The sequence below is a fragment of the Cetorhinus maximus genome, unplaced genomic scaffold (assembly GCF_964194155.1).
Source record: "Cetorhinus maximus unplaced genomic scaffold, sCetMax3.hap1.1 HAP1_SCAFFOLD_452, whole genome shotgun sequence".
Lineage (NCBI taxonomy): Eukaryota > Metazoa > Chordata > Chondrichthyes > Lamniformes > Cetorhinidae > Cetorhinus > Cetorhinus maximus.
In genome coordinates this window covers 149,833-173,363 of record NW_027596396.1, presented here as the reverse complement: position 1 = coordinate 173,363, position 23,531 = coordinate 149,833, and the positions used below count along the sequence as shown (strand labels likewise).

General features: G+C 54.7%; 1 protein-coding gene across 1 annotated transcript in view; it reads left to right on the top strand.

Moving 5' to 3' along the window:
- Positions 1-23,531, top strand: part of dcst1 (DC-STAMP domain containing 1) — a 52,059-nt gene that overhangs the window by 7,788 nt on the left and 20,740 nt on the right. Inside the window, exons 3-10 of the mRNA XM_078535422.1 lie at positions 2,572-2,646; positions 6,119-6,247; positions 8,127-8,266; positions 9,148-9,322; positions 12,218-12,361; positions 15,609-15,730; positions 18,262-18,419; positions 20,419-20,518. Of these exons, the coding sequence (XP_078391548.1) occupies positions 2,572-2,646; positions 6,119-6,247; positions 8,127-8,266; positions 9,148-9,322; positions 12,218-12,361; positions 15,609-15,730; positions 18,262-18,419; positions 20,419-20,518 (1,043 nt within the window). The remainder of the gene's footprint in view (positions 1-2,571; positions 2,647-6,118; positions 6,248-8,126; positions 8,267-9,147; positions 9,323-12,217; positions 12,362-15,608; positions 15,731-18,261; positions 18,420-20,418; positions 20,519-23,531) is intronic.

Here is a 23,531-nt window from a genome sequence, read left to right as displayed (position 1 = left end):
GAATGTAGGACTCACTCCCACGGGGAGCGGGGAGAATGTGGGACTCGCTCCCACGGGGAGTGGGGAGAATGTGGGACTCGCTCCCACGGGGAGTGGGGAGAATGTGGGACTCGCTCCCGCAGGGAGCGGGGAGAATGTGGGACTCGCTCCCACGGGGAGCGGGGAGAATGTGGGACTCGCTCCCGTGGGGAGCGGGGAGAATGTGGGACTCGCTCCCACGGGGAGCGGGGAGAATGTGGGACTCGCTCCCACGGGGAGTGGTCGAGGTGAATCGCAGAGATGGATTGAAGGGGGGGGGAAGCTGGATAAACACATGAGGGAGAGAGGAATAGAAGGATATGTTGATGGGGGGGAGAGGGAGAGGGGGGGTGGGAGGAGGCTCGGGTGGGGCAGAAACACCAGCACGGAGCAGAGGGGCCGAATGGCCTGTTTGTCTGCTGGGAATTCAATGAGGCTCAGTGTCAATATGTGAAAGAGTATCCTCCTGTCTTACTGAGTGATGGTATCAGACCAAATGTAACACCTGTTAGAGAAGCACATGAAAGGTCTGGCATCATTTCACTCAACAATGGAACACAATTCCTAGAATGTCAAAAATTGGTGGGATTAGGCGAGCAACATGGAGTCAAACAGTTTCCCCTTGAATTCAAAATGAGTTTAAGGCCAAGAGCAAAGCCTTGAAAACGCCAAATTCAGGCTGACACCCTGGGCGCCTGTACTGAGGGAGCGCCGCACTGTCAGCGGGTCAGTACTGAGGGAGCGCCGCACTGTCGGAGGGTCAGTACTGAGGGATCGCCGCACTGTCGGAGGGTCAGTACTGAGGGAGTGCCGCACTGTCGGAGGGTCAGTACTGAGGGAGTGCCGCACTGTCGGAGGGTCAGTACTGAGGGAGCGCCGCACTGTCAGCGGGTCAGTACTGAGGGAGCGCCGCACTGTCGGAGGGTCAGTACTGAGGGAGTGCCGCACTGTCGGAGGGTCAGTGCTGAGGGAGCGCCGCACTGTCGGAGGGTCAGTACTGAGGGAGCGCCGCACTGTCGGAGGGTCAGTACTGAGGGAGTGCCGCACTGTCGGAGGGTCAGTGCTGAGGGAGCGCCGCACTGTCGGAGGGTCAGTACTGAGGGAGCGCCGCACTGTCGGAGGGTCGGTACTGAGGGAGCGCCGCACTGTCGGAGGGTCAGTACTGAGGGAGCGCCGCACTGTCGGAGGGTCAATACTGAGGGAGCGCCGCACTGTCGGTGGGTCAGTACTGAGGGAGCGCCGCACTGTCGGAGGGTCAGTACTGAGGGAGCGCCGCACTGTCGGAGGGTCAGTACTGAGGGAGCGCCGCACTGTCGGAGGGTCAGTACTGAGGGAGCGCCGCACTGTCGGTGGGTCAGTACTGAGGGAGCGCCGCACTGTCGGAGGGTCAGTACTGAGGGAGCGCCGCACTGTCGGAGGGTCAGTACTGAGGGAGCGCCGCACTGTCGGAGGGTCAGTACTGAGGGAGTGCCGCACTGTCGGAGGGTCAGTACTGAGAGAGCGCCGCACTGTCGGAGGGTCAGTACTGAGGGAGCGCGCACTGTCAGAGGGTCAGTACTGAGGGAGCGCCGCACTGTCAGAGGGTCAGTACTGAGGGAGCGCCGCACTGTCAGAGGGTCAGTACTGAGGGAGCGCCGCACTGTCGGAGGGTCAGTACTGAGGGAGTGCCGCACTGTCGGAGGGTCAGTACTGAGGGAGCGCGCACTGTCAGAGGGTCAGTACTGAGGGAGCGCCGCACTGTCAGAGGGTCAGTACTGAGGGAGCGCCGCACTGTCAGAGGCACAGTACTGAGGGAGCGCCGCACTGTCGGAGGGTCAGTACTGAGGGAGGGCCGCACTGTTGGAGGGTCAGTACTGAGGGAGCGCCGCACTGTCGGAGGGTCAGTACTGAGGGAGCACCGCACTGTCGGAGGGTCAGTACTGAGGGAGCGCCGCACTGTCGGAGGGTCAGTGCTGAGGGAGTGCCGTACTGTCGGAGGGTCAGTACTGAGGGAGAGCTGCATTGTCAGAGGGTCAGTACTGAGGGAACGCCGCACTGTCGGAGGGTCAGTACTGAGGGAGCGCCGCACTGTCGGAGGGTCAGTACTGAGGGAGTGCCGCACTGTCGGAGGGTCATTACTGAGGGAGCGCCGCGCTGTCGGATGAGCCGTCTTTCAGCATGAGGTGTTATACCAAGGTCCCCATGTGCCCTCGTGGGTGAATGCCAAAGATCCCACAGCCGCTATTGGAAGAACATCACTGGACCTGCACATTTCCATATTGACTGTGGGAGTTTGCATTGTACAATTAATGCCAGGGTCCCGACACTACAACAGTGAGTACACTTCACGGGAACTTCATTGGCAGTAATGCGCCTTGGGATATTCGGAGCTGATGAAAGGCAATCAGGAGATAGAAGACAGTCCCTCGGAGTGCAGCACTCCTCCAGCACTAACACGGACAGTGCTGTACTAGGCATCGCTCCGGGAAGTGAGATTCCCAACCAGAACCCTGTGAATCTCAAATTCGACTGATGTCCAGTGACTAAAAGGTGCTTTTCAAATCTGTTTTTCAGGGTTTTACTTCTTCATTGTGGATCGACTGGATCTTTATGAAGATCATAAACTTTATATTCTCTACGGATCATGCAGTGAGTTACAAGATGGAGCTTAACTACATATCTAACCCCGTGCTGTACCTGTCCTGGGAGTGTTTGATGGGGACAGTGTAGAGGGAGCTTTACTCTGTATCTAATCCCGTGCTGTACCTATCCTGGGAGTGTTTGACGGGGACAGTGTAGAGGGAGCTTTACTCTGTATCTAACCCCGTGCTATACCTGTCCTGGGAGTGTTTGATGGGGACAGTGTAGAGGGAGCTTTACTCTGTATCTAACCCCGTGCTGTACCTGTCCTGGGAGTGTTTGATGGGGACAGTGTAGAGGGAGCTTTACTCTGTATCTAACCCTGTGCTGTACCTGTCCTGGGAGTGTTTGATGGGGACAGTGTAGAGGGAGCTTTACTCTGTATCTAATCCTGTGCTGTACCTGTCCTGGGAGTGTTTGATGGGGACAGTGTAGAGGGAGCTTTACTCTGTATCTAACCCCGTGCTGTACCTGTCCTGGGAGTGTTTGATGGGGACAGTGTAGAGGGAGCTTTACTCTGTATCTAACCCCGTGCTGTACCTGTCCTGGGAGTGTTTGATGGGGAGGGTGTAGAGGGAGCTTTACTCTGTATCTAACCCCGTGCTGTACCTGTCCTGGGAGTGTTTGATGGGGACAGTGTAGAGGGAGCTTTACTCTGTATCTAACCCCGTGCTGTACCTGCCCTGGGAGTGTTTGATGGGGACGGTATAGAGGGAGCTTTACTCTGTATCTAACCCCGCGCTGCACCTGTCCTGGGAGTGTTTGATGGGGACAGTGTAGAGGGAGCTTTACTCTGTATCTAACCCCGCGCTGCACCTGTCCTGGGAGTGTTTGATGGGGACAGTGTAGAGGGAGCTTTACTCTGTATCTAACCCCGTGCTGTACCTGTCCTGGGAGTGAGCAGGGATTGGAATTCCGGTGACTGGTCTTCTGCAGCTGGTATTCCAGATCTATTTTTTATCTGAGTGATTGACAATGCTCCCAAGAGTCTCCCAAACTTTGAGTGGGAGCTGTCAGGGATGAGATCCCTTGCAATGGAATTGGAATTTTCTACACAGCCCTCCTGATCCCACAAGCCCATTTCTCAGAATTGCCCTGGTCACCTTTTTTATCATTCATGCTTTTTCGGGGAGCTGAACTCCTTTCCTTGGGTTATTTGTCCATCTGGATGACCAGTCTGCCACCATGCCCTTACCTCTACACCGCTGGAAAAGCCAGCACATTGCTTCACCTTCTTCTAACCAAGGCATGGAGAAACCCTATCACAGGGACCGCTCTTCCTTTTGCCATGAAAGCCGCGAAATCAATAACGTTTAACGCCATTGGCTGGCTCTGTGCCAATGGACTTGTGCAACCAATCAGATTGCTTTCCTCAGGTATATCAGGGAAATGACAGAGGCCACGATCGCCTCTTATTCTGTGCATGGAGGCCTCACTGGCCAGCTTGGCATTTATCACCCACCCCTCGTTGCCCCTTGAGAAGGTGGTGGTGAGCCTTCACCTTGAGCTACTTTGCAGCAGGTGAGTGTCTTGCCAAGTCCACTTCACAGGGCAGTTAAGAGTCAGCCACAATGGTGCGGGACTGAAGTCACATATGTTAACAGGATCCATCACGGTATCTGAAGTCGAAACCAAGACACAATTTTTCTTTATCAGGAGAAGTTATTGACATTGTTCGGTCTCCTCCTACACAACCAGTGTCCCAGCAGTCCCCTCTTTATACCCTCCTCTGAAAAAACATAAACCAATAAAGGAAACTAATGACAGGAGTGACAGCCCCTGATGAGTCACTATAACAAAAATATTAAGCCTTCAATGCAAACTAGCTACTTAAAATAAAATGTCACTCCTGTGGCTAATGCCGCACCCCAGCCCCCGTGGTATCCCGTCGCTGAAGGCCTGGAGGGTACCAGTGGACATCTTGTGCCCCCTTTCCAGGGCTGCCCAGCTATGAACGTAGCCGGGGAAGAGGGGCAGACAGTCAGGCTGTTCGACCCCCTCGATCACTCGCTGCCTGGACCTGTTAGTGGCCACCATGGTCAGGCCCGGGAGCTGGTTTACAGGGAAGTCCTCCTGCCTTCCCGCCCCTCCCCCTCCCTCCGCACCGGGTGCCCAAAGACCCCCGAGCACGGGGCCGAAGTGCAACTAGAGCCTTTAGGAGTAATTCCTTTAAGGAATTAAGAAGGAGGTCACCACCGAGGACAATTGACGCCCTCGTGGGACACGGGCTCCTCAAGGCCGTCGAAAACACCGGTGGCCTGGGGGCCCGTGAACCATCCCAGCCCACGGTTGCACTGAGCTGCTCCATGTGACACCCTGTGCGTTAGGCCCCCTGATGGGGACGGGGAGGTCTCCCACGTGGAGAGCCCTCCGCTGGGGACCCCCAGCACCACCGGACGGCAGGGCTGATCGCCATGGCGTGTCCAGGCAGCGGACAAGGCCCAGGAAGTGAAGGGTATGCAGCGGCTTCCCGCACAGGATACCCCCTCCGGGTGGAGCGCCCCCTATTGACAGCCTCTTTTCAGCCTCGTGTTGCACCCTTAGGTGCTTCAACCTGATTGTGATACGAGGGACATTCACTATGTACCTTCAACACACAGCTCGAGCGCACAACCTCCCAACATCTCAGAAGCCCAACGCCATGCCCATTATGCCCCAGTGCTGCCCAAAAACACGTTCCCAGGGCATGCTGGCCTGCCCCTGCTCCCTTACACAGGAGGAACCCAACCACACTCCAAAGAAGGCACCGTTCTCTAGCCATCAAATCGTGGGGTAGGGCTGGAACCCGGACTCCTGGCACACGGGCGGGGACACTAACCCACTCAGCCACACAGCAATCTGACCTCTCACACGTAACGGGACTTGGGCCTATCCTCCTCCTGCCAGCCAATCACTTTGCTCCTCCATGGTACTTCCCTTTCACCTCGAATTTTTAACCTGCTGGGTCTTACCGTTGGGGCCCAGGATTGCCAAAGGCTGGAAAATATTTCAAAGCCGTCTCGAGCTCGGTAGAATAGCTGAAACCACAAATCAGTCTCCCTCGGACCGTGGCCGCTTACCCTGTACCATCCCCCGCTCCACGTCTCAGGAAGGATATATCGGCCCTCGGCGCCGTACAGATTCACCAGAACGCTCCCAGGGGGGCTGAAAGGGTTAAATTGCGAGGACAGGTTGCACTCACTGGGCTTCCCTCAAGTATCAAAGTTTAAGGAGTGATTTGATTGGGGCTGAATGGCCCCCTCCTGTTCCTATCCATTTGCTTTTAGGTGGGTACATCCTCTTAAATTTGAGCTGCCGGCCTGATGGCTCATTGGCGCAAGGTGAGAAAATGCCCTGCAGTATGGGGCTATGCCTTGGAGCGCCTGGATTGGGTGCAACTCTGCCGGCGGTCGCCTGGGTGCCCTTTTGCGGGAGTTGCTTGATTTTTCTTCGAAGAACAACTCATGAACTCACACCGAGCTTGTTGCTCCCCTCCCCACAGGCATTACGGGCTTAGGCTGGGGCATTTCGGCCTATTACCGATGCGCCAGCATGCTGGTGGTGCCAAACATGGTGGGCAGCCAAGGCCGCGGTGTCCTCATGATGCTGCTGATGGCCCTTGTCATGGACGGTAAGTGACGGAGGCGCGGACTGCTTCAGGAATACAACGGCTTTGGCGCCGGACCCTCCATCCCCTTCCGTCCCCGAGACGCCTCCCCTCCCCTCGAGGGTGCGGGGTTTTTACAGAGACGCCAGCGCCTTGTTGCCGCGCCAGTGTTGGCGATGACGCCATGTTGGAGCCGGGCCGTTCAGGGGTGATGTCAGGAGCAGAAATCAGGAATTTTCTCCCCATAAAAAGGAGGGTCCATTGGAAGTTCCCAGACGGAGGTGGATAGGGTTTTTGTTGGGTAAGGGGATTAAGGGTTATGGAACCAGGGCAGGCAGACGGGGTTAAGATACAGATCAGCGGTGATCCGATTGAGTGGCAGGACAGGCTCAAGGGGCTGAATGGCCTCCTCCTTGCTCTTTCTTCTCCTCCCTGTCATGACCTGCACAGACAAATGTACAAAATGGAGGGGATGTGAGAATCAGTTGGTCTAGGCTTATTGGTTGCCATCATGAATAGACCATCCCCTATCGGCATGTCATACTCACAGCGCTGACTAAAGGAGTAACCCAGGCCCCAATGCCAGCAGGGAGGAACCCCTCTCTGAACTGTCTGAGCACAGGATGGCTTGTGATGCCTCTCATTGTCGACTCTTTGGCTCTTGGCATTCAGTAGCTCATATGCAAGGTGCCCCGCCTCAGAGTCAGGGCATTGAGGATACGGGTCCCCACTCCAGACACCTGAGCACCATAGTCCAAGCACTCACTCACAGTGCTGGGACTGAGGGAGGGCCGCACTGTCGGAGGGTCAGTACTGAGGGAGAGCCGCACTGTCGGAGGGTCAGCGCTGAGGGAGTGCCGCACTGTCGGAGGGTCAGTACTGAGGGAGTACCGCACTGTCGGAGGGTCAGTACTGAGGGAGTGCCGCACTGTCGGAGGGTCAGTACTGAGGGAGCACCGCACTGTCGGAGGGTCACTACTGAAGGAGTACGGCACTGTCGGAGGGTCAGTACTGAGGGAGTGCCGCACTGTCGGAGGGTCAGTACTGATGGAGTGCCGCACTGTCGGAAGGTCAGTACTGAGGGAGAGCCGCACTGTCGGAGGGTCAGTACTGAGGGAGCGCCGCACTGTCGGAGGGTCAGTACTGAGGGAGTGCCGCACTGTGGGAGGGTCAGTACTGAGGGAGTGCCGCACTGTCGGAGGGTCAGTACTGAGGGAGGGCCGCACTGTCGGAGGGTCAGTACTGAGGGAGCGCCGCACTGTCGGAGGGTCAGTACTGAGGGAGTGCCGCACTGTCGGAGGGTCAGTACTGAGGGAGTGCCGCACTGTCGGAGGGTCAGTACTGAGGGAGTGCCGCACTGTCGGAGGGTCAGTACTGAGGGAGTGCCGCACTGTCGGAGGGTCAGTGCTGAGGGAGCGCCGCACTGTCGGAGGGTCAGTACTGAGGGGGAGACTGACGGAGGTGCCGTTTTTCAGGGTGAGACATTAAACTGAGTCCCCCGCCTGCCCTCTCTTGGGTGGATGTGAAAGATCCCACAGCCGCTATTGGAAGAAGGGCCCTGTGGTTCTCCCTGGGGTCATGAGGTGCAATAATTATCCCTGAACCAAGATCACTAAAATAAAACAGCTGATCTGATTCATTCTCACAGATGTGGGGATCTTGCCCTCCAATTGGCTGCCTTTCCTGAATTACAACATTAACACACTTCGGAGAGAAAGCACGCCATTGGCTGGGAAGTGCTTTGGAATATCCTGAGGTGGGGAAAGGCGCTAGGCAAATGCACGTCCTTAGTTGTTGTTGCTGGCCTAATGGAGGCAAGCGGCTCTCGGTGAACAGTAATCAATAATGTTATTAGGAGCTTTCCTCGTTCGCCGTGGGCTCACTGCTTTACTGTTTCACCCAGGGCCGATGTTGAACATACAGCGTAACATTGAGGTGGTCGGAGAGTCCGTGGGCTGCACTGTCGAACTTCAGATCAACCACACCAAGAAACTGTGGAAACTATTGATAGCGCCGCTGAGGGAAATCATTCACAACATGAAGGTGGGGATCCCGGAGCCCAGCCAGCAGAGTCGTGTCCCTCTCCACGCCCTCCATCCTCTCTCCCCTCCGCTCTCTTCCCTCCCTCTCTCACCTTTCCCCATCTCTCTCCTTTCCTCCCATTGGAGACGGAGCTGATGGAGGGATTTCCTCCCTCAGGGGGTCATCAGACTGTGGAACTCTCTCCCCCCCCAGAGAGCAGTGGGGGCCGAGTCAGTGAATATGTTTAAGGCTGAGTTAGAGAGGTTTCTGATCGACCGGGATTGGGGGGGGTTGAAGGTTTATTGGGTGGTAGACAGGAAAGTGGAGTTAAGGCCACAGTCAGACCAGCCATGATCGTATAGAATGGCAGAGCAGGCTCGATGGGCTGAATGGCCTACTCCTGCTCCTATTTCTCACCTTCTTGTCCTCTCTCTCCCTTCCTCCGTCAATCTTTTTCCTTTAATCCTCCACCTTTTCTTCTCCGATCTTCACCCTCTTCCCTTGTTCAATTTTTCCTTTCAGCTTCCCCCTTCCCTCCCTCTGCCTGTTACCCCCCGACCCTTTGCCTCGCTCATTCCATGTCCCTCTTCCTCTCTCCCCCCCACCTCCTTCCCTCCCCCTCCGCCAAACCACCACCAACCCTCCACACCTCCCTCTTCTCCTTCTCCCTTCCCCTCTCTCCATCCTCTCTTCCCCCTGTCACCTTGGCTCTCCCTCTCCCCCTCTGGAACAGCCCTCCACTCTGTTGGGGTTTAGAAGGGCAGGGGGGGGGCGATCTTGTTGGCTGGGCTCAGCTTCAAAAGAGGGCTTCATTGGCCCTCGATTGGTTTGGGACTTCCCAATTAAGGAGGTGACAGGCACTATAGAAATGAAAGCTCTCTCTCTCTCTCTCCTCCTCACAGGACAATGGTAAGGAATTTGGAAAAGAGACCAAAGAGGTTAAAACCTCCTTCCACGATGTGAATGACCAGGTTATATCGAAACAGGGTTACGACACCTCCAAGGAGCCCAGCAGTACAAAGAGGAACCTCACCACGCAGAAGTTGTTTGAGACGAAGACAAAGTTGCGTTGCGAATGTGAGTGCACCCCTATTCCGTTCCCCCACACCTGCGCAGCACCATGGTCCAAAAGGAGGGCAGGTTAAGAGGAGGCGGACATAGGGGCCGCTCGGAAAGGAGGGCAGATTTTCACCGGATAACTCAGGGATGTCACCGGGAAGAGCGGGAGACTCCGGAATTGGGCGCGACAAAGAGAAGTGGGTAAAAAAATGTCGGACTGGGAAAGGGGACGGGGTAAAAAACAGGGACGGCTTGGGGGGGAGCTCTCTCAGAGCAAGGGCCCCCCCCTTCAGCCCTGTAACATTCTCTGACTCTCTAAGGGGAGTCGTGGGCAGTCGAAGGCCCAGCTGGTAACCATCCCAACCACCAGCCCAACTTCTCTTTGGGAAAGCTCCATTTCCTCCTATTTGATTGGCTTCAAACCAAAGCCAACGCTCGACTTCCTGAGATCTGATTGGTGCGGTAGTTGGGAGTTCAGTGTTCCGTGCTGTGATTGGCCCGTGATGTTGAACCCAGGCCCCGAAGCCTTTTTTGTCCTGAGATCCAATTGGCTGTCGCCCTGAGGTTTGGGGGTCAAATTGATTCCACTGAGGAAGCCTCGATGCCTCAATTCGAGGTGACTCCATGTTGTCCAATCAGACAGCGGCTTCCACCAGCCCCGGTACCGTCCAATCACAGAGTGTCTCACAAATTATGGAGTTTCCCTTTCCTGATTCAAGACGGAAGCAGAAGTGTGACCAAAACACTCCTCCGATTAAAAAAATGCCTTTAGATTTTGTAAATATCTTTACAGATATTTAAATAGTTAGATATAACTGTGCGGGTCTACATGCTAAAACATGTGCTGAGCAACAAGCATTGTCCACCTGAGGCCACCGTACACTTGTACCAGCAGAGGGTGTCTGCTAAGGCGAGGTAGATCCACATTGTACAGTTTGTGTAGTTCCCGTTCTCTGGCTGAATATCTAACTGCTTCCACCCCATGAACTTTGCTGCGGCGATGAAGGGTCCCAGCTCACATTGTGCTCAGGACAGATGGTGGAATCATGGGGCTGGGCCTCTGAACGCACAATCCCGAGGACCAGGCTAATGCCCTGGGGGACATGGGTTCATATCCCACCTCCCCCGGGCGGCTGGTGAGATTTAAATTCGATTAATAAACCTGAAATATAAAGTGAGTCTCAGTGACGGTGACCATGACGACCATCATCGATTGTCATAAAAACTCATCTGGGTCACTAATGTCCCCTTTAGGGAGGGAAATCTGCCCTCCTTACCCGGTCTGGTCTACACGTGACTCCAGACCCACAGCCATGGAGTCGACTCTTAACTGCCCCCCTGAAATGGCCGAGCGAGACCCTCAGTTCCAGGGGCATTTAGGGACGGGCAACAAATGCTGGGCTCACCATGAAAGATTAAAGGGATAAGAATCACCAATTCCTAACACTATACTGCAACAGGTACAGCACAGCGTTACATACAGAGTAAAGCTCCCTCTACACCCTCCCCATCAAACACTCCCAGGGCAGGTACAGCACGGGGTTAGATACAGAGTAAAGCTCCCTCTACACTGTCCCCATCAAACACTCCCAGGACAGGTACAGCACGGGGTTAGATACAGAGTAAAGCTCCCTCTACACTGTCCCCATCAAACACTCCCAGGACAGGTACAGGACGGGGTTAGATACAGAGTAAAGCTCCCTCTACACTGTCCCCATCAAACACTCCCAGGACAGGTACAGCACGGGGTTAGATACAGAGTAAAGCTCCCACTACACAGTCCCCATCAAACACTCCCAGGACAGGTACAGCACGGGGCTAGATACAGAGTAAAGCTCCCACTACACAGTCCCCATCAAACACTCCCAGGACAGGTACAGCACGGGGTTAGATACAGAGTAAAGCTCCCTCTACACTGTCCCCATCAAACACTCCCAGGACAGGTACAGCACGGGGTTACATACAGAGTAAAGCTCCCACTACACTGTCCCCATCAAACACTCCCAGGACAGGTACAGCACGGGGCTAGATACAGAGTAAAGCTCCCACTACACAGTCCCCATCAAACACTCCCAGGACAGGTACAGCATGGGGTTAGATACAGAGTAAAGCTCCCTCTACACAGTCCCCATCAAACACTCCCAGGACAGGTACAGCACAGGGTTAGATACAGAGTAAAACTCCCTCTACACTGTCCCCATCAAACACTCCCAGGACAGGTACAGCACAGGGTTAGATACAGAGTAAAGCTCCGTCTACACTGTCCCCATCAAACACTCCCAGGACAGGTGCAGCACGGGGTTAGATACAGAGTAAAGCTCCCTCTACACTGTCCCCATCAAACACTCCCAGGACAGGTATAGCACGGGGTTAGATACAGAGTAAAGCTCCCTCTACACTGTCCCCATCAAACACTCCCAGGGCAGGTACAGCACGGGTTGAGGTATGGGGTTATGCATGACTCAGTGGGTCGCTCTCTCTCTCTCACCTCAGATGGTTTTGGGTTTGAGTCGCCACTGCAGAGATTTGAGCCCCATAATCCAGACTGACACGGCCAGTGCCAGTACTGAGGGAGTGCTGCACTGTCAGGGGGGTGCCTTCTTTCAGACAAGACACTCGGGTGGATGTAAAAGCTGATGCAGCCACTATTGGAAGCAAATAATGCTGGAGGGTGAGGGACTTTCACTGGTGCCCGCAGTGAATATGTTTCTCTTTCTCAATAGCACCAAAAGGGATTTACTGGGGGGTCATGTTGGGATCCTGCTGTGCTAAAATGGGCCAGTGCGGTTGATACTTTACAACAGTCACTGCACTTCTGACCGAAAAAGTCATTCTTTACCTGTGGAGCATATTGGGACATCCTGAGGTGATGTTGGGCGCTAGAGAAATGCACGTTCTCTCTCTTTTTTTCAGTTATCGTGAACTTTGGGGTTGACAGATGTAAGCGTTGGTTCTGGGACAAACATGCTTCCTGCATGATTAAACTGGTCGTTCCTCTCTTCAACCACCTCTTCTGCCTCCCTCTGACATTCAGCTTCCTGTGCAACATCTTGAAGGGTAAGGTTACTAGCTGTCCTCTTGCTACGATGATTCGATCCCTCCTCTCTCTGAGCCCCACTACCTTTACTGTTGCTATTGATAAAGTGTTGAGACCCGTTGTTGGAATTTAAACATGGGAAGCAGCCGTTTGGTCCAGTGAACCTGGTACTGGTGTCAATGCCACACACGCACCTCCTCCGTGCCTCATCTCAGGGCTTCAGCCGACCTTTCGAACCCCTATTCTGCCCGAAGGACATCAGCAGCAGGAACAGGAGGAGGCCATTCAGCCCTTAGAGCCCATTCTACCATCCAATGAGATCATGGCTGATCCCCTACTTCAACACCACTTTCCCCCACTATCCCCGTATCCCTCGATGTGTTTAATATGTAGAAATCTCTCAATCTCCGTCTTGAACATACTCACTGACTGAGTCTCCACCGCCCTCTAGGGTAGAGAATTCCAAAGATTCACCACCCTCTGAGTGAAGAAATTCCTCCTCATCTCAGTCCGAACTGGACAACACCTTATCCTGAGACTGTGTCCCCTGGTTCTAGACCCCCCAGCCAGGGGGAAAGATCCTATTGTAATGGGGGCAGTGTCGAGCACTGTGAGGATTTTGTAAGCTATAGTGAGATCACCTCTTGTTCTCTTAAACCCCATAGAATACAGGCCCAGTCTCCTCACGCCCTCCTCACAGGACAATCCCACACACTGTGCCTCGTACCCTTCCGAATCCATCTCTGTGATTCACCTCGACCACTCCCCGTGGGAGCGAGTCCCACATTCTCCCCGCTCCCCGTGGGAGCGAGTCCCACATTCTCCCCGCTCCCCGTGGGAGCGAGTCCCACATTCTCCCCCACTCCCCGTGGGAGCGAGTCCCACATTCTCCCCGCTCCCCATGGGAGCGAGTCCCACATTCTCCCCGCTCCCCGTGGGAGCGAGTCCCACATTCTCCCCGCTCCCCGTGGGAGCGAGTCCCACATCCTCCCCACTCTCTGGGTAAAGGAGTTTCTCCTGAATTCCCCATCGGATTTATTCTACCTCGTTTCAGATTCCCCCATGAGGGGGAACGATCCCTCCACATGGACACTAGCAAACCCATTCCCAATTTTGAAGGGCCTCTTACCAACTCCCCCCTCTCATTGGCACGATGTGACCCGTGCTGTCCCACAGGGATCTGGGCTGGGTGCCTCAACTTGTCAACTGGAATTATTCAGGTCTTGGCCATGGCAATAGAGAGAGGCACCTATCCATTGTCACAAAGAGCGAGCATTGCCTGCAGTGCAGACAGAAGCATCCAATGACAGAGAGGGATTGATAGATTGAGGGAACAGGCAACACTGCGGACAGAGAATTTCCATGTCTGCAAAGGAAGGACGTCTCGGATATAAAAAGGAGAGAACTGGGAACGTCTGAAATGGCAGAAAGATCGAAGGGGTGGAGGTCCAGATACCGCGGGGAGGTCCAGATACACAGGTTATAGACAAATGCAGAAAGGAATCCAAAGGGCTAATGGAACCCTGGCCTTTATACCTCAAGAACTGGAACACAACGGGGTCAAATTCCTACTTCACCCGCACAAAAGCCTGGTCCGACCACACCCAGAGTCACTGGGAGCAGTTCAGGTCACCGCACCTTAGGAAGGGCACACCGTCCTTAGAGGGAGTCCCCCGCCGTGTAAATTTACCAGAATAATACCTGGAGTCCGAGGAGAGGAGAGATTACACAAACTGGAATTTAGGGGGTTAAGAGGCAAAGTGGTCAAAGTTTTCATAATATTTGGGGGAACTGATAAGAGTCGAGAGAGGGAGAAACTATTCTTGCTGGTCTGGGACTGGGGGGCAGAGTCTACAAATTCGAGCCAGGAGTGAAATTAGGAAACACTTTGTCTCACAAAGGGTGGGAGAAGTTTGGAACTCTCTTCCACAAACGGCGATCGATGCTGGGATCAATTAACTTCAAATCTCAAATTGAGAGGTTTTGGTTATCCAAAGGGTGAAGGTGGGTTAAGAGGATAGGTCACAGGTCAGCCATGGTCTCTTGGAGTTGCGCAGCAGGCTCAAGGGGCTGAATGGCCTCCTTCTCCTCCAACGAGAAGCCTCTGGGTGGTCTGTGAGGTTCCTTGATGGCCACCTGAACCTCAAAGCCATGGGGACTCAGGAGCCAACCAACCCCTCAGTCCACATGAAATTGTCAGGAGTACTCCAAAGGCGAGTGATTAGAGAAGGCGTTATTCTCAATTCAGTGACTCACATAGTCACCAGCTTCCTCCCCAGGCTAATTTAACACACCATTCATTATTAATGGGCTTGAATAGTGCCAAGGCAAGCTCAGCAAGTTTTATTTCAAATTGGTTCAGGGGATGTGGGCGTCACTGGCCGGGCCCAGCATTTATTGTCCATCCCGAATTGCCCCTTGTGAAGGTGGTGGTGAGCCACCTTCTTGAGCCGCTACAGTCCCTGTGGTGTAGGCACCCTCCCTGTTAGGAAGGGAGTAACGTAAAACTATCAGCAAATTACCCTCAAAGAGGCTGGTGTGAGAGATGGATGGATTTGGGAGTGTTTGATGGGGACAGTGTAGAGGGAGCTTTACTCTGTATCCAACCCCGTGCTGTACCTGTCCTGGGAGTGTTTGATGGGGACAGTGTAGAGGGAGCTTTACTCTGTATCCAACCCCGTGCTGTACCTGTCCTGGGAGTGTTTGATGGGGACAGTGTAGAGGGAGCTTTACTCTGTATCTAACCCCGTGCTGTACCTGTCCTGGGAGTGTTTGATGGGGACAGTGTAGAGGGAGCTTTACTCTGTATCCAACCCCGTGCTGTACCTGTCCTGGGAGTGTTTGATGGGGACAGTGTAGAGGGAGCTTTACTCTGTATCTAACACCGTGCTGTACCTGTCCTGGGAGTGTTTGATGGGGACAGTGTAGAGGGAGCTTTACTCTGTATCTAACCCCGTGCTGTACCTGTCCTGGGAGTGTTTGATGGGGACAGTGTAGAGGGAGCTTTACTCTGTATCTAACCCCGTGCTGTACCTGTCCTGGGAGTGTTTGATGGGGACGGTGTAGAGGGAGCTTTACTCTGTATCTAACCCCGTGCTGTACCTGTCCTGGGAGTGTTTGATGGAGACAGTGTAGAGGGAGCTTTACTCTGTATCTAACCCCGTGCTGTACCTGTCCTGGGAGTGTTTGATGGGGACAGTGTAGAGGGAGCTGCGCTCTGTACTGATGACTCTGCGATGCTTAATCCTATGGATCTCTCCATTGCAGTGATGACTCCGTGGTGCAAGGACAGGATTCCAGTTGACTCCAACTTCGGACAACTTTACGACAAAGTCAATGGCTCAGTGGACAACCTGAACCAAGATTTCACGGCTGAAGTGGCCGTCAGTGTAGGTATCGACCAGGGCGATGGCGATTCTGTGTGTCCAGCAGGTAGTGAGCTATCATGACCCGTCTAGTGCCCAATTTCTATTGCCAGTCTCTGCTGAATTACCATCCGCTGCATGCAACCTCTGGATGTGGGCGTCGCTGGCTGGGCCCAGCATTTATTGCCCATCCCTAATTGCCCCTTGAGAAGGTGGTGGGTGAGCTGCCTTCTTGAGCTGCTGCAGTCCCTGTGGTGTAGGTACACCCACCATGCTGTTAGGGAGGGAGTTCCAGGATTTGGACCCAGCGACAGTGAAGGAATGGCCGATATATTTCCAAGTCAGGATGGTGAGTGGCTCGGAGGGGAATCTGTGGGTGGGCCACCTCCCTGAGTGACTAATGAGTCTGAGCGAGTGGTAATTCATTTCGAGGGAGCTGAAGTCATTGATCAGGCCAGAACGGGCACAGGTTCCAGGATTTCCTCCCCTAAAGGGAATTTAGTGAACTGGTTGATTCTTCTTCTGACAATCCATAATCTTCATTGTCACTTTCTGACCCCAGATATTCTTTCCGGATATATTGACTGAATTCTAATTCCCAACACCCGTGTTGGAGTTTGTTCTCAAATTCTCTGGATCATTGGGCCCCAGGTGAAGGGATGGTGCTGAGTGATCCCATACGTCCGCCTGAGAAGGTAGACGGGGGCCTCGGTTTAAGGTGTCATCTGAAAGACAACACTCACTCAGTACTGACCCTCCGACAGTGCGGTGCTCCCTCAGTACTGACCCTCCGACAGTGCGGCACTCCCTCAGTACTGACCCTCCGACAGTGCGGCACTCCCTCAGTACTGACCCTCCGACAGTGCGGTATTCCCTCAGTACTGACCCTCCGACAGTGCGGTACTCCCTCAGTACCTACACTGGGTGAGTCCGTCTGGATTTTGGAGATTGAGTTTGTGGAGTCGGGACTCGAACTCATAACCTTCTGATTTTTTGGTAAGTAGCAGAGTGACCCACTGATCCATGGCTTTTACTTGAAGTATAAGCATTACATACGAACATACATACAAACATACATACGACCATACGAATTATGAGCAGGAAGAGGCCACTCGGCCCCTCGAGCCTGCTCTGCCATTCAGTAAGATCAGGGCTGATCTGATTTTAACCTCAACCCCACATTCCTGCCGACCCCCAATAACCTTTCACCCCCTTGTTAATCAAGAATCTATCTCACTCGGCCTTAAAAATATTCAAAGACTCTGCTTTTGACAGGGAGAGAGTTCCAAAGACTCATGACCACCTGAGGGAAAAAAATTTCACCTCATCTCTGTTTTAAATGACCGACCCTCTTATTTTTAAACAGTGACCCCTAGTTCTAGATTCTCCCACAAGAGGAAACATCCTCTCCACATCCACCCTGTCCAAGGTCCCTCAGGATCTTAAAGGTTTCAATCAAGTCGCCTCGCACTCTTCTAAACTCCAGCGAAAACAAGCCTAACCTGTCCAACCTTCCCTCATAAGACAACCCATCCATTCCTGGTATTAGTCTGATAAATCTTCTCTGAACGGCTTCCAATGCTTTTACATCCTTCCTTAAATAAGGAGACCGATACTGTACACAATACTCCAGTAGTGGTCTCACTAGTACAACTGAACCATAACCTCCCAGCTTTTGTGTTCAAATCCCCTCACAATAACCATTAACATTCGATTAGCTTTGCTAATTACTCGCTTTATCTGCGTACTAACCTTTTGTGATTCATGCACTAGGACACCCAGATCCCTCTGCATCTCAGAGCTCTGCGATCTCTCACCATTTATGGGTGGTTGGATGGCGATTTACTGAGTCATGATCAAGAGTTACAAAAAGCCACTTGCTAGTACAGGACTTGAATAGAGTTCAAGAGAAGAAAAGAAAGAGGCTTTTTGCCAAAATTTTTGAACTTAAGTCAATCGGGACAAATGCAAGAAAGTCAAATTTTAGACAATCACAACAGTTTATACAACAGGAGAAAAGGGTGCTGATTGGTTGGCAAGTTAACATGTCTCTCTAATGGGAAATATTACAGCGACAAAACTCCAAACAGAAATGTTAATCCAGTCTTGTTTTTTATTTATTCTTTCACGGGGATGTGGGTGTCGCTGGCGAGACCAACACTTGTTGCCCGTCCCTAATTGCCCCTTGAACTGAGGGTCTCACTCGGCCATTTCAGGGGGGGCAGTTAAGGTTCAACCACGTGGCTGTGGGTCTGGAGTCACATGCAGGCCAGACCGGGTAAGGAGGGCAGATTTCCCTCCCTAAAGGGTATTTTAGTGAACCAGATGGGGTTTTTATGACAATCGATGATGGTCGTCATGGTCACCGTCACTGAGACTCGCTTTATATTCCCAGATTTATTAATTGAATTTAAATTTCACCAGCCGCCCGGGGGGTGGGATTTGAACCCGTGTCCCCCAGAGCATTAGCCTGGGCCTCGGGAATGACTTACCCAGTGACATTCCCATTATCCCACTGCCTCCTCTAACCTTTCTATCCTTGCTTATGTGACTAGAAAATGGAACAAGAATCGGTTATCGGAGCCAACATCACAAAGGCAGAAATCACTGAGAGAATTCGTGAGGAGATTCTGAAGAAAAAGACCCTTTTGGACAAACTGGTGCTGATATTTAAACTGTTGGCATCCTTCACCTTCCTCATTGTCTTCATCTCGTAAGACTCCATCTTTCTCCTCGCCGCTCGAGCGTGTTTGTGTTTCACGGTCTGATCAGGTCGATAGAAAAGGTCAAAGCCGAGGTGGTGAAATTTTCGTTGGGGAGGGGGGATGACGGGCTATAGAAGCAAGGTGGCTTTTGAAGTTAAGACTGGTCAGCTGCTTCAGTGGCAGAATGGGCTGGAGGGGCTGAATGGCCTTCATCTGTTTCCCTGCCCCCAAGTTGCTGGACCCACGATTCCCTCTGTTTCCGTCCTTTCTGAGGGTCGGAGAGGAATCTCCAAGGGGTTATTCCCATTGGCTCTCCCAAGGAGCCTGTCAATCCTGATTGGACACGATCATGGAAGATTCAAACTACATGACACCCCCTCACCACCCCCTCACCGGCCTAACAACCCCCCCACCCCAAACCCCCCACCCCCCCATCACCCGGCCTAACAACCCCCCCATCCCAAACCCCCACCCCCCCCTCACCCGGCCTAACAACCCCCCCACCCCAAACCCCCCACCCCCGCTCACCCGGACTAACAACCCCCCCCCACCCCAAACCCCCCACCCCCCCTCACCCGGACTAACAACCCCCCCCACCCCAAACCCCCACCCCCGCTCACCCGGACTAACAACCCCCCCATCCCAAACCCCCACCCCCCCCTCACCGGCCTAACAACCCCCCCACCCCAAACCCCCCACCCCCCCATCACCCGGCCTAACAACCCCCCCATCCCAAACCCCCACCCCCCCCTCACCCGGCCTAACAACCCCCCCATCCCAAACCCCCACCCCCCCCTCACCCGGACTAACAACCCCCCCCACCCCAAACCCCCCACCCCCCCTCACCCGGACTAACAACCCCCCCACCCCAAACCCCCCACCCCCGCTCACCGGCCTAACAACCCCCCCACCCCAAACCCCCCACCCCCCCCTCACCCGGCCTAACAACCCCCCCCACCCAAAACCCCCCACCCCCCCTCACCCGGCCTAACAACCCCCCCCACCCCAAACCCCCACCCCCCCCTCACCCAGCCTAACAACCCCCCCCACCCAAAACCCCCCACCCCCCCCTCACCCGGACTAACAACCCCCCCACCCCAAACCCCCACCCCCCCTCACCCAGCCTAACAACCCCCCCCACCCAAAACCCCCCACCCCCCCCTCACCCGGACTAACAACCCCCCCACCCCAAACCCCCCCCTCACCCCCCCTCACCCAGCCTAACAACCCCCCCCACCCAAAACCCCCCACCCCCCCCTCACCCGGACTAACAACCCCCCCCACCCCAAACCCCCCACCCCCGCTCACCCGGACTAACAACCCCCCCCACCCCAAACCCCCCACCCCCCCCTCACCCGGACTAACAACCCCCCCACCCCAAACCCCCCCCTCACCGCCCCACACCCGGACTAACAACCCCCCCCACCCCAAACCCCCACCCCCCCATCACCCGGCCTAACAACCCCCCCCACCCCAAACCCCCCACCCCCCCCATCACCCAGACTAACAGCCCCCCCACCCCAAACCACCCCCCCCCCGACACCCGGCCTAACAACCCCACCCCCCCCCCCCCCACCCCACCCCCCCTCACCCCCCCCCCCCCCCCCCCACACCCGGAACAACCCCCCCACCCCAAACCCCACCCCCCCCCCACACCCGGCCTAACAACGCCCCCCCCCACCCCCCCCTCACCCCCTCCCCCACACCCGGACTAACAACCCCCCCACCCCAAACCACCCCCCCCCACCCTCACCCAGACTAACAACCCCCCCACCCCAAACCCCCCACCCCCCCCTCACCCAGACTAACAACTCCCCCACCCCAAACCCCCAATCTTTTAGATATCGTTGATTGTAATGGGTTGAAAGACGATGAAAACAAACCCTTATTTTTTTGTTGAACCCAGCAGTGGATGTGACATCTTCCCCTCTCTCTCTCTCTCTCCCTCTCTCTCCCTCTCTCTCTCCCTCTCTCTCCCTCTCTCTCTCCCTCCCTCTCTCTCTCCAGCTCCTTCTTGTACACGCTAAAGTACAACCGAGACATTCGCCACGACAACATTTACGTCAGCACTTACTTCCGACAGATCGATGCCAGGCGGCGGAAGGTGGTGAGTGATGCCCGTGCGAGAGAGAGGGACGGAGGGAGGGAGTGAGGGAGGGTGGGTGGCGTTGAGGCCTATGGCCCGGTTTGCCCAGGTCACTCTACGTACAGCCCTCATGGTGAACCTCCACCGTATCACCACACACAGCGGGTCCCGCAAGTCACCGGGAAAGTAGGCCCGGCCACTCTCCTCAACGTCTAGAGTCCACCATCCCCCCCTCCGAGGGTGGGACTGCTGCAAGACCCTCCCTCGCAGTTTGGCAGGGAGCAGGGATGCTCCCAGTTGGGAGTAGAGGGTCTGTGCGGATTTAGGAAAGCTCCAGGGGCCACCACCTTTCCTTTCTTCCCTGGAACGTGGTTCGCGCTGGGAAGAGCAGTGATGGTTTCCCAACACCGGTGGGTCAGTCCGGGTTAGGGGGTTCCCTCCCCTACAGGAGGCTCCGAGAGGCAGACGGGTTTACCGACCGTCCAGGATAATGGCGTCGCCGTTGGCATCGCTGAGGCTGCCTCTCAATCCTCAGGCTGCTGCCATCCACCCTCACCCGCTGCCCGGACACACCCTGGGGTGCCTTGTCTGGCGGAGGAGGTCCCCAGTGGGGGAGGGGTCTCTATGTGGGGTGACCTCCCGCTTTCCATTGGGGACCTGGGGTGGAGGATATTGCACGCAGCAGTCCCTGTACAACCACAGGATGTGTCGGGTCTCAGACTCCCAAGATCCGGGGCCCTTTATTCAGCCTTGTGGAGTCTGTGGACCACATGCAGATCAGCTGTGGTAGGCTGCACTCCCTTTTCCGTTATTTACAAAACCTTCTATTACCGCTTTGTTTGCACTTCAGCCCCACGCTCCTGATTTACGGGCACCCGGTGCTGAGGAGGGGGAGCTGGGAGGGAGGAGGGTCTCCTTGTGAACCTGCTCCCGGACCAGGCCAAGTTGGCCATTAACAGGCCCAGGCAGCGGGCGATCGAGGGGGTGGTCCTACCCGACTGTCAGTCCCTCTTCCGCGGCTACATTCACAGCCGGGAGTCCCTGGCGAGGAAGCGCGGAGTCTGCCGGAACCCTCGAGGCCTCCCACGCCCGGTGGGCACCGCGGGGGCCGGTGGTGCTTTATTGACCCCTTTAATCACACTTTGATTTAACGTTGGTGAGTTTCCTTTGCAATTTCTCTTGTGTTTTTGCAGTTTTGCCTTTTACTTTGTCCCGGATTGTGTTAATTTACTTTAATTGTTTTGACTCAAAAGAGTTATCTCCCAATTCTGGGCCTTTTTTCAGTTAAATGAGTTTGAATTCTACTAGCGACCATGATAGGATTCGAACTTGTGTCCCTAGAGTCTGGGCCTATGGATATCTAGCCCAGTGACAATACCGTCAACCCATCCTATCAGCTGGACCTTTTGTTTCTTTATTTGTTCCATCACCTCCTTTGGACTCCCTCCACCCTCCCTGTCCTCCATTACTCTATCTCTCTGCCTTCCACCCATCACACAGGTCCAGCTTATCCTCCTGCCCCACCTTCCCCCCCTCCCAACCTTACCTGCTTCTACCACCTGGTAGATTACTTAACTTCACCCTGTTGTAAAGGGGGTCATGGAGCAGAGATGTTAACACAGCTTCTCACCACCCCCCCACTCCCCACCCACCCCGCAGGCTGTGAGCTGCACTGTGTACCCAGCATTTTGTGCCTGTAGTTTGCAATGCTGCAGGAAACCTGGAGAGTTTATTCAGAATAAAATGATTGGGGCAATGGGATTAGTCTGGGATTGATACAGGGCTATGGGGAGAGAGTGGGACAGTGGGATTAGTTTGGGATTGATACAGGGCTATGGGGAGAGAGTGGGACAGTGGGATTAGTTTGGGATTGATACAGGGCTATGGGGAGAGAGTGGGGCAGTGGGATTAGTTTGGGGATTGATACAGGGCTATGGGGAGAGAACGGGGCAGTGGGATTAGTTTGGGGATTGATACAGGGCTATGGGGATAGAGCGGGGCAGTGGGATTAGTTTGGGGATTGATACAGGGCTATGGGGAGAGAGCGGGGCAGTGGGATTAGTTTGGGATTCATACAGCGCTATGGGGAGAGAGTGGGGCAGTGGGATTAGTTTGGGGATTGATACTGGGCTATGGGGAGAGAGTGGGGCAGTGGGATTAGTTTGGGGATTGATACAGGGCTATGGGGAGAGACTGGGGCAGTGGGATTAGTTTGGGATTGATACAGGGCTATGGGGAGAGAGCGGGGCAGTGGGATTAGTTTGGGATTGATACAGGGCTATGGGGAGAGAGTGGGGCAGTGGGATTAGTTTGGGATTGATACAGGGCTATGGGGAGAGAGCGGGTCAGTGGGATTAGTTTGGGATTGATACAGGGCTATGGGGAGAGAGCGGGGCAGTGGGATTAGTTTGGGATTGATACAGGGCTATGGGGAGAGAGTGGGGCAGTGGGATTAGTTTGCGGATGACACTGGATTTTGGGGAGGGAGTGGGGCAGTGGGATTAGTTCGGAGATTAATACAGGGCTATGGGGAGACAGCGGGTCAGCGGGATTAGTTTGGGGATTGACACTGGATTTTGGGGAGGGAGTGGGGCAGTGGGATTAGTTCGGAGATTGATACAGGGCTATGGGCAGAGCGCGGGGCAGTGTGATTAGTTTGGGGATTGATACAGGGCTATGGGGAGAGGGCGGGGCAGTGGGATTAGTTTGGGGATTGATACTGGGCTATGGGGAGAGAGCGGGGCAGTAGGATTAGTTTGGGATTGATACAGGGCCAAGGGGAGAGAGCTGGGCAGTGGGATTAGTTTGGGATTGATACAGGGCTATGGGGAGAGAGCGGGGCAGTGAGATTAGTTTGGGGATTGATACAGGGCTATGGGGAAAGAGCAGGGCAGTGGGATTTGTTTGGGATTGATACAGGGCTATGGGGAGAGAGCAGGGCAGTGGGATTTGTTTGGGATTGATACAGGGCTATGGGGAGAGAGCAGGGCAGTGGGATTAGTTTGGGATTGATACAGGGCTATGGGGAGAGAGC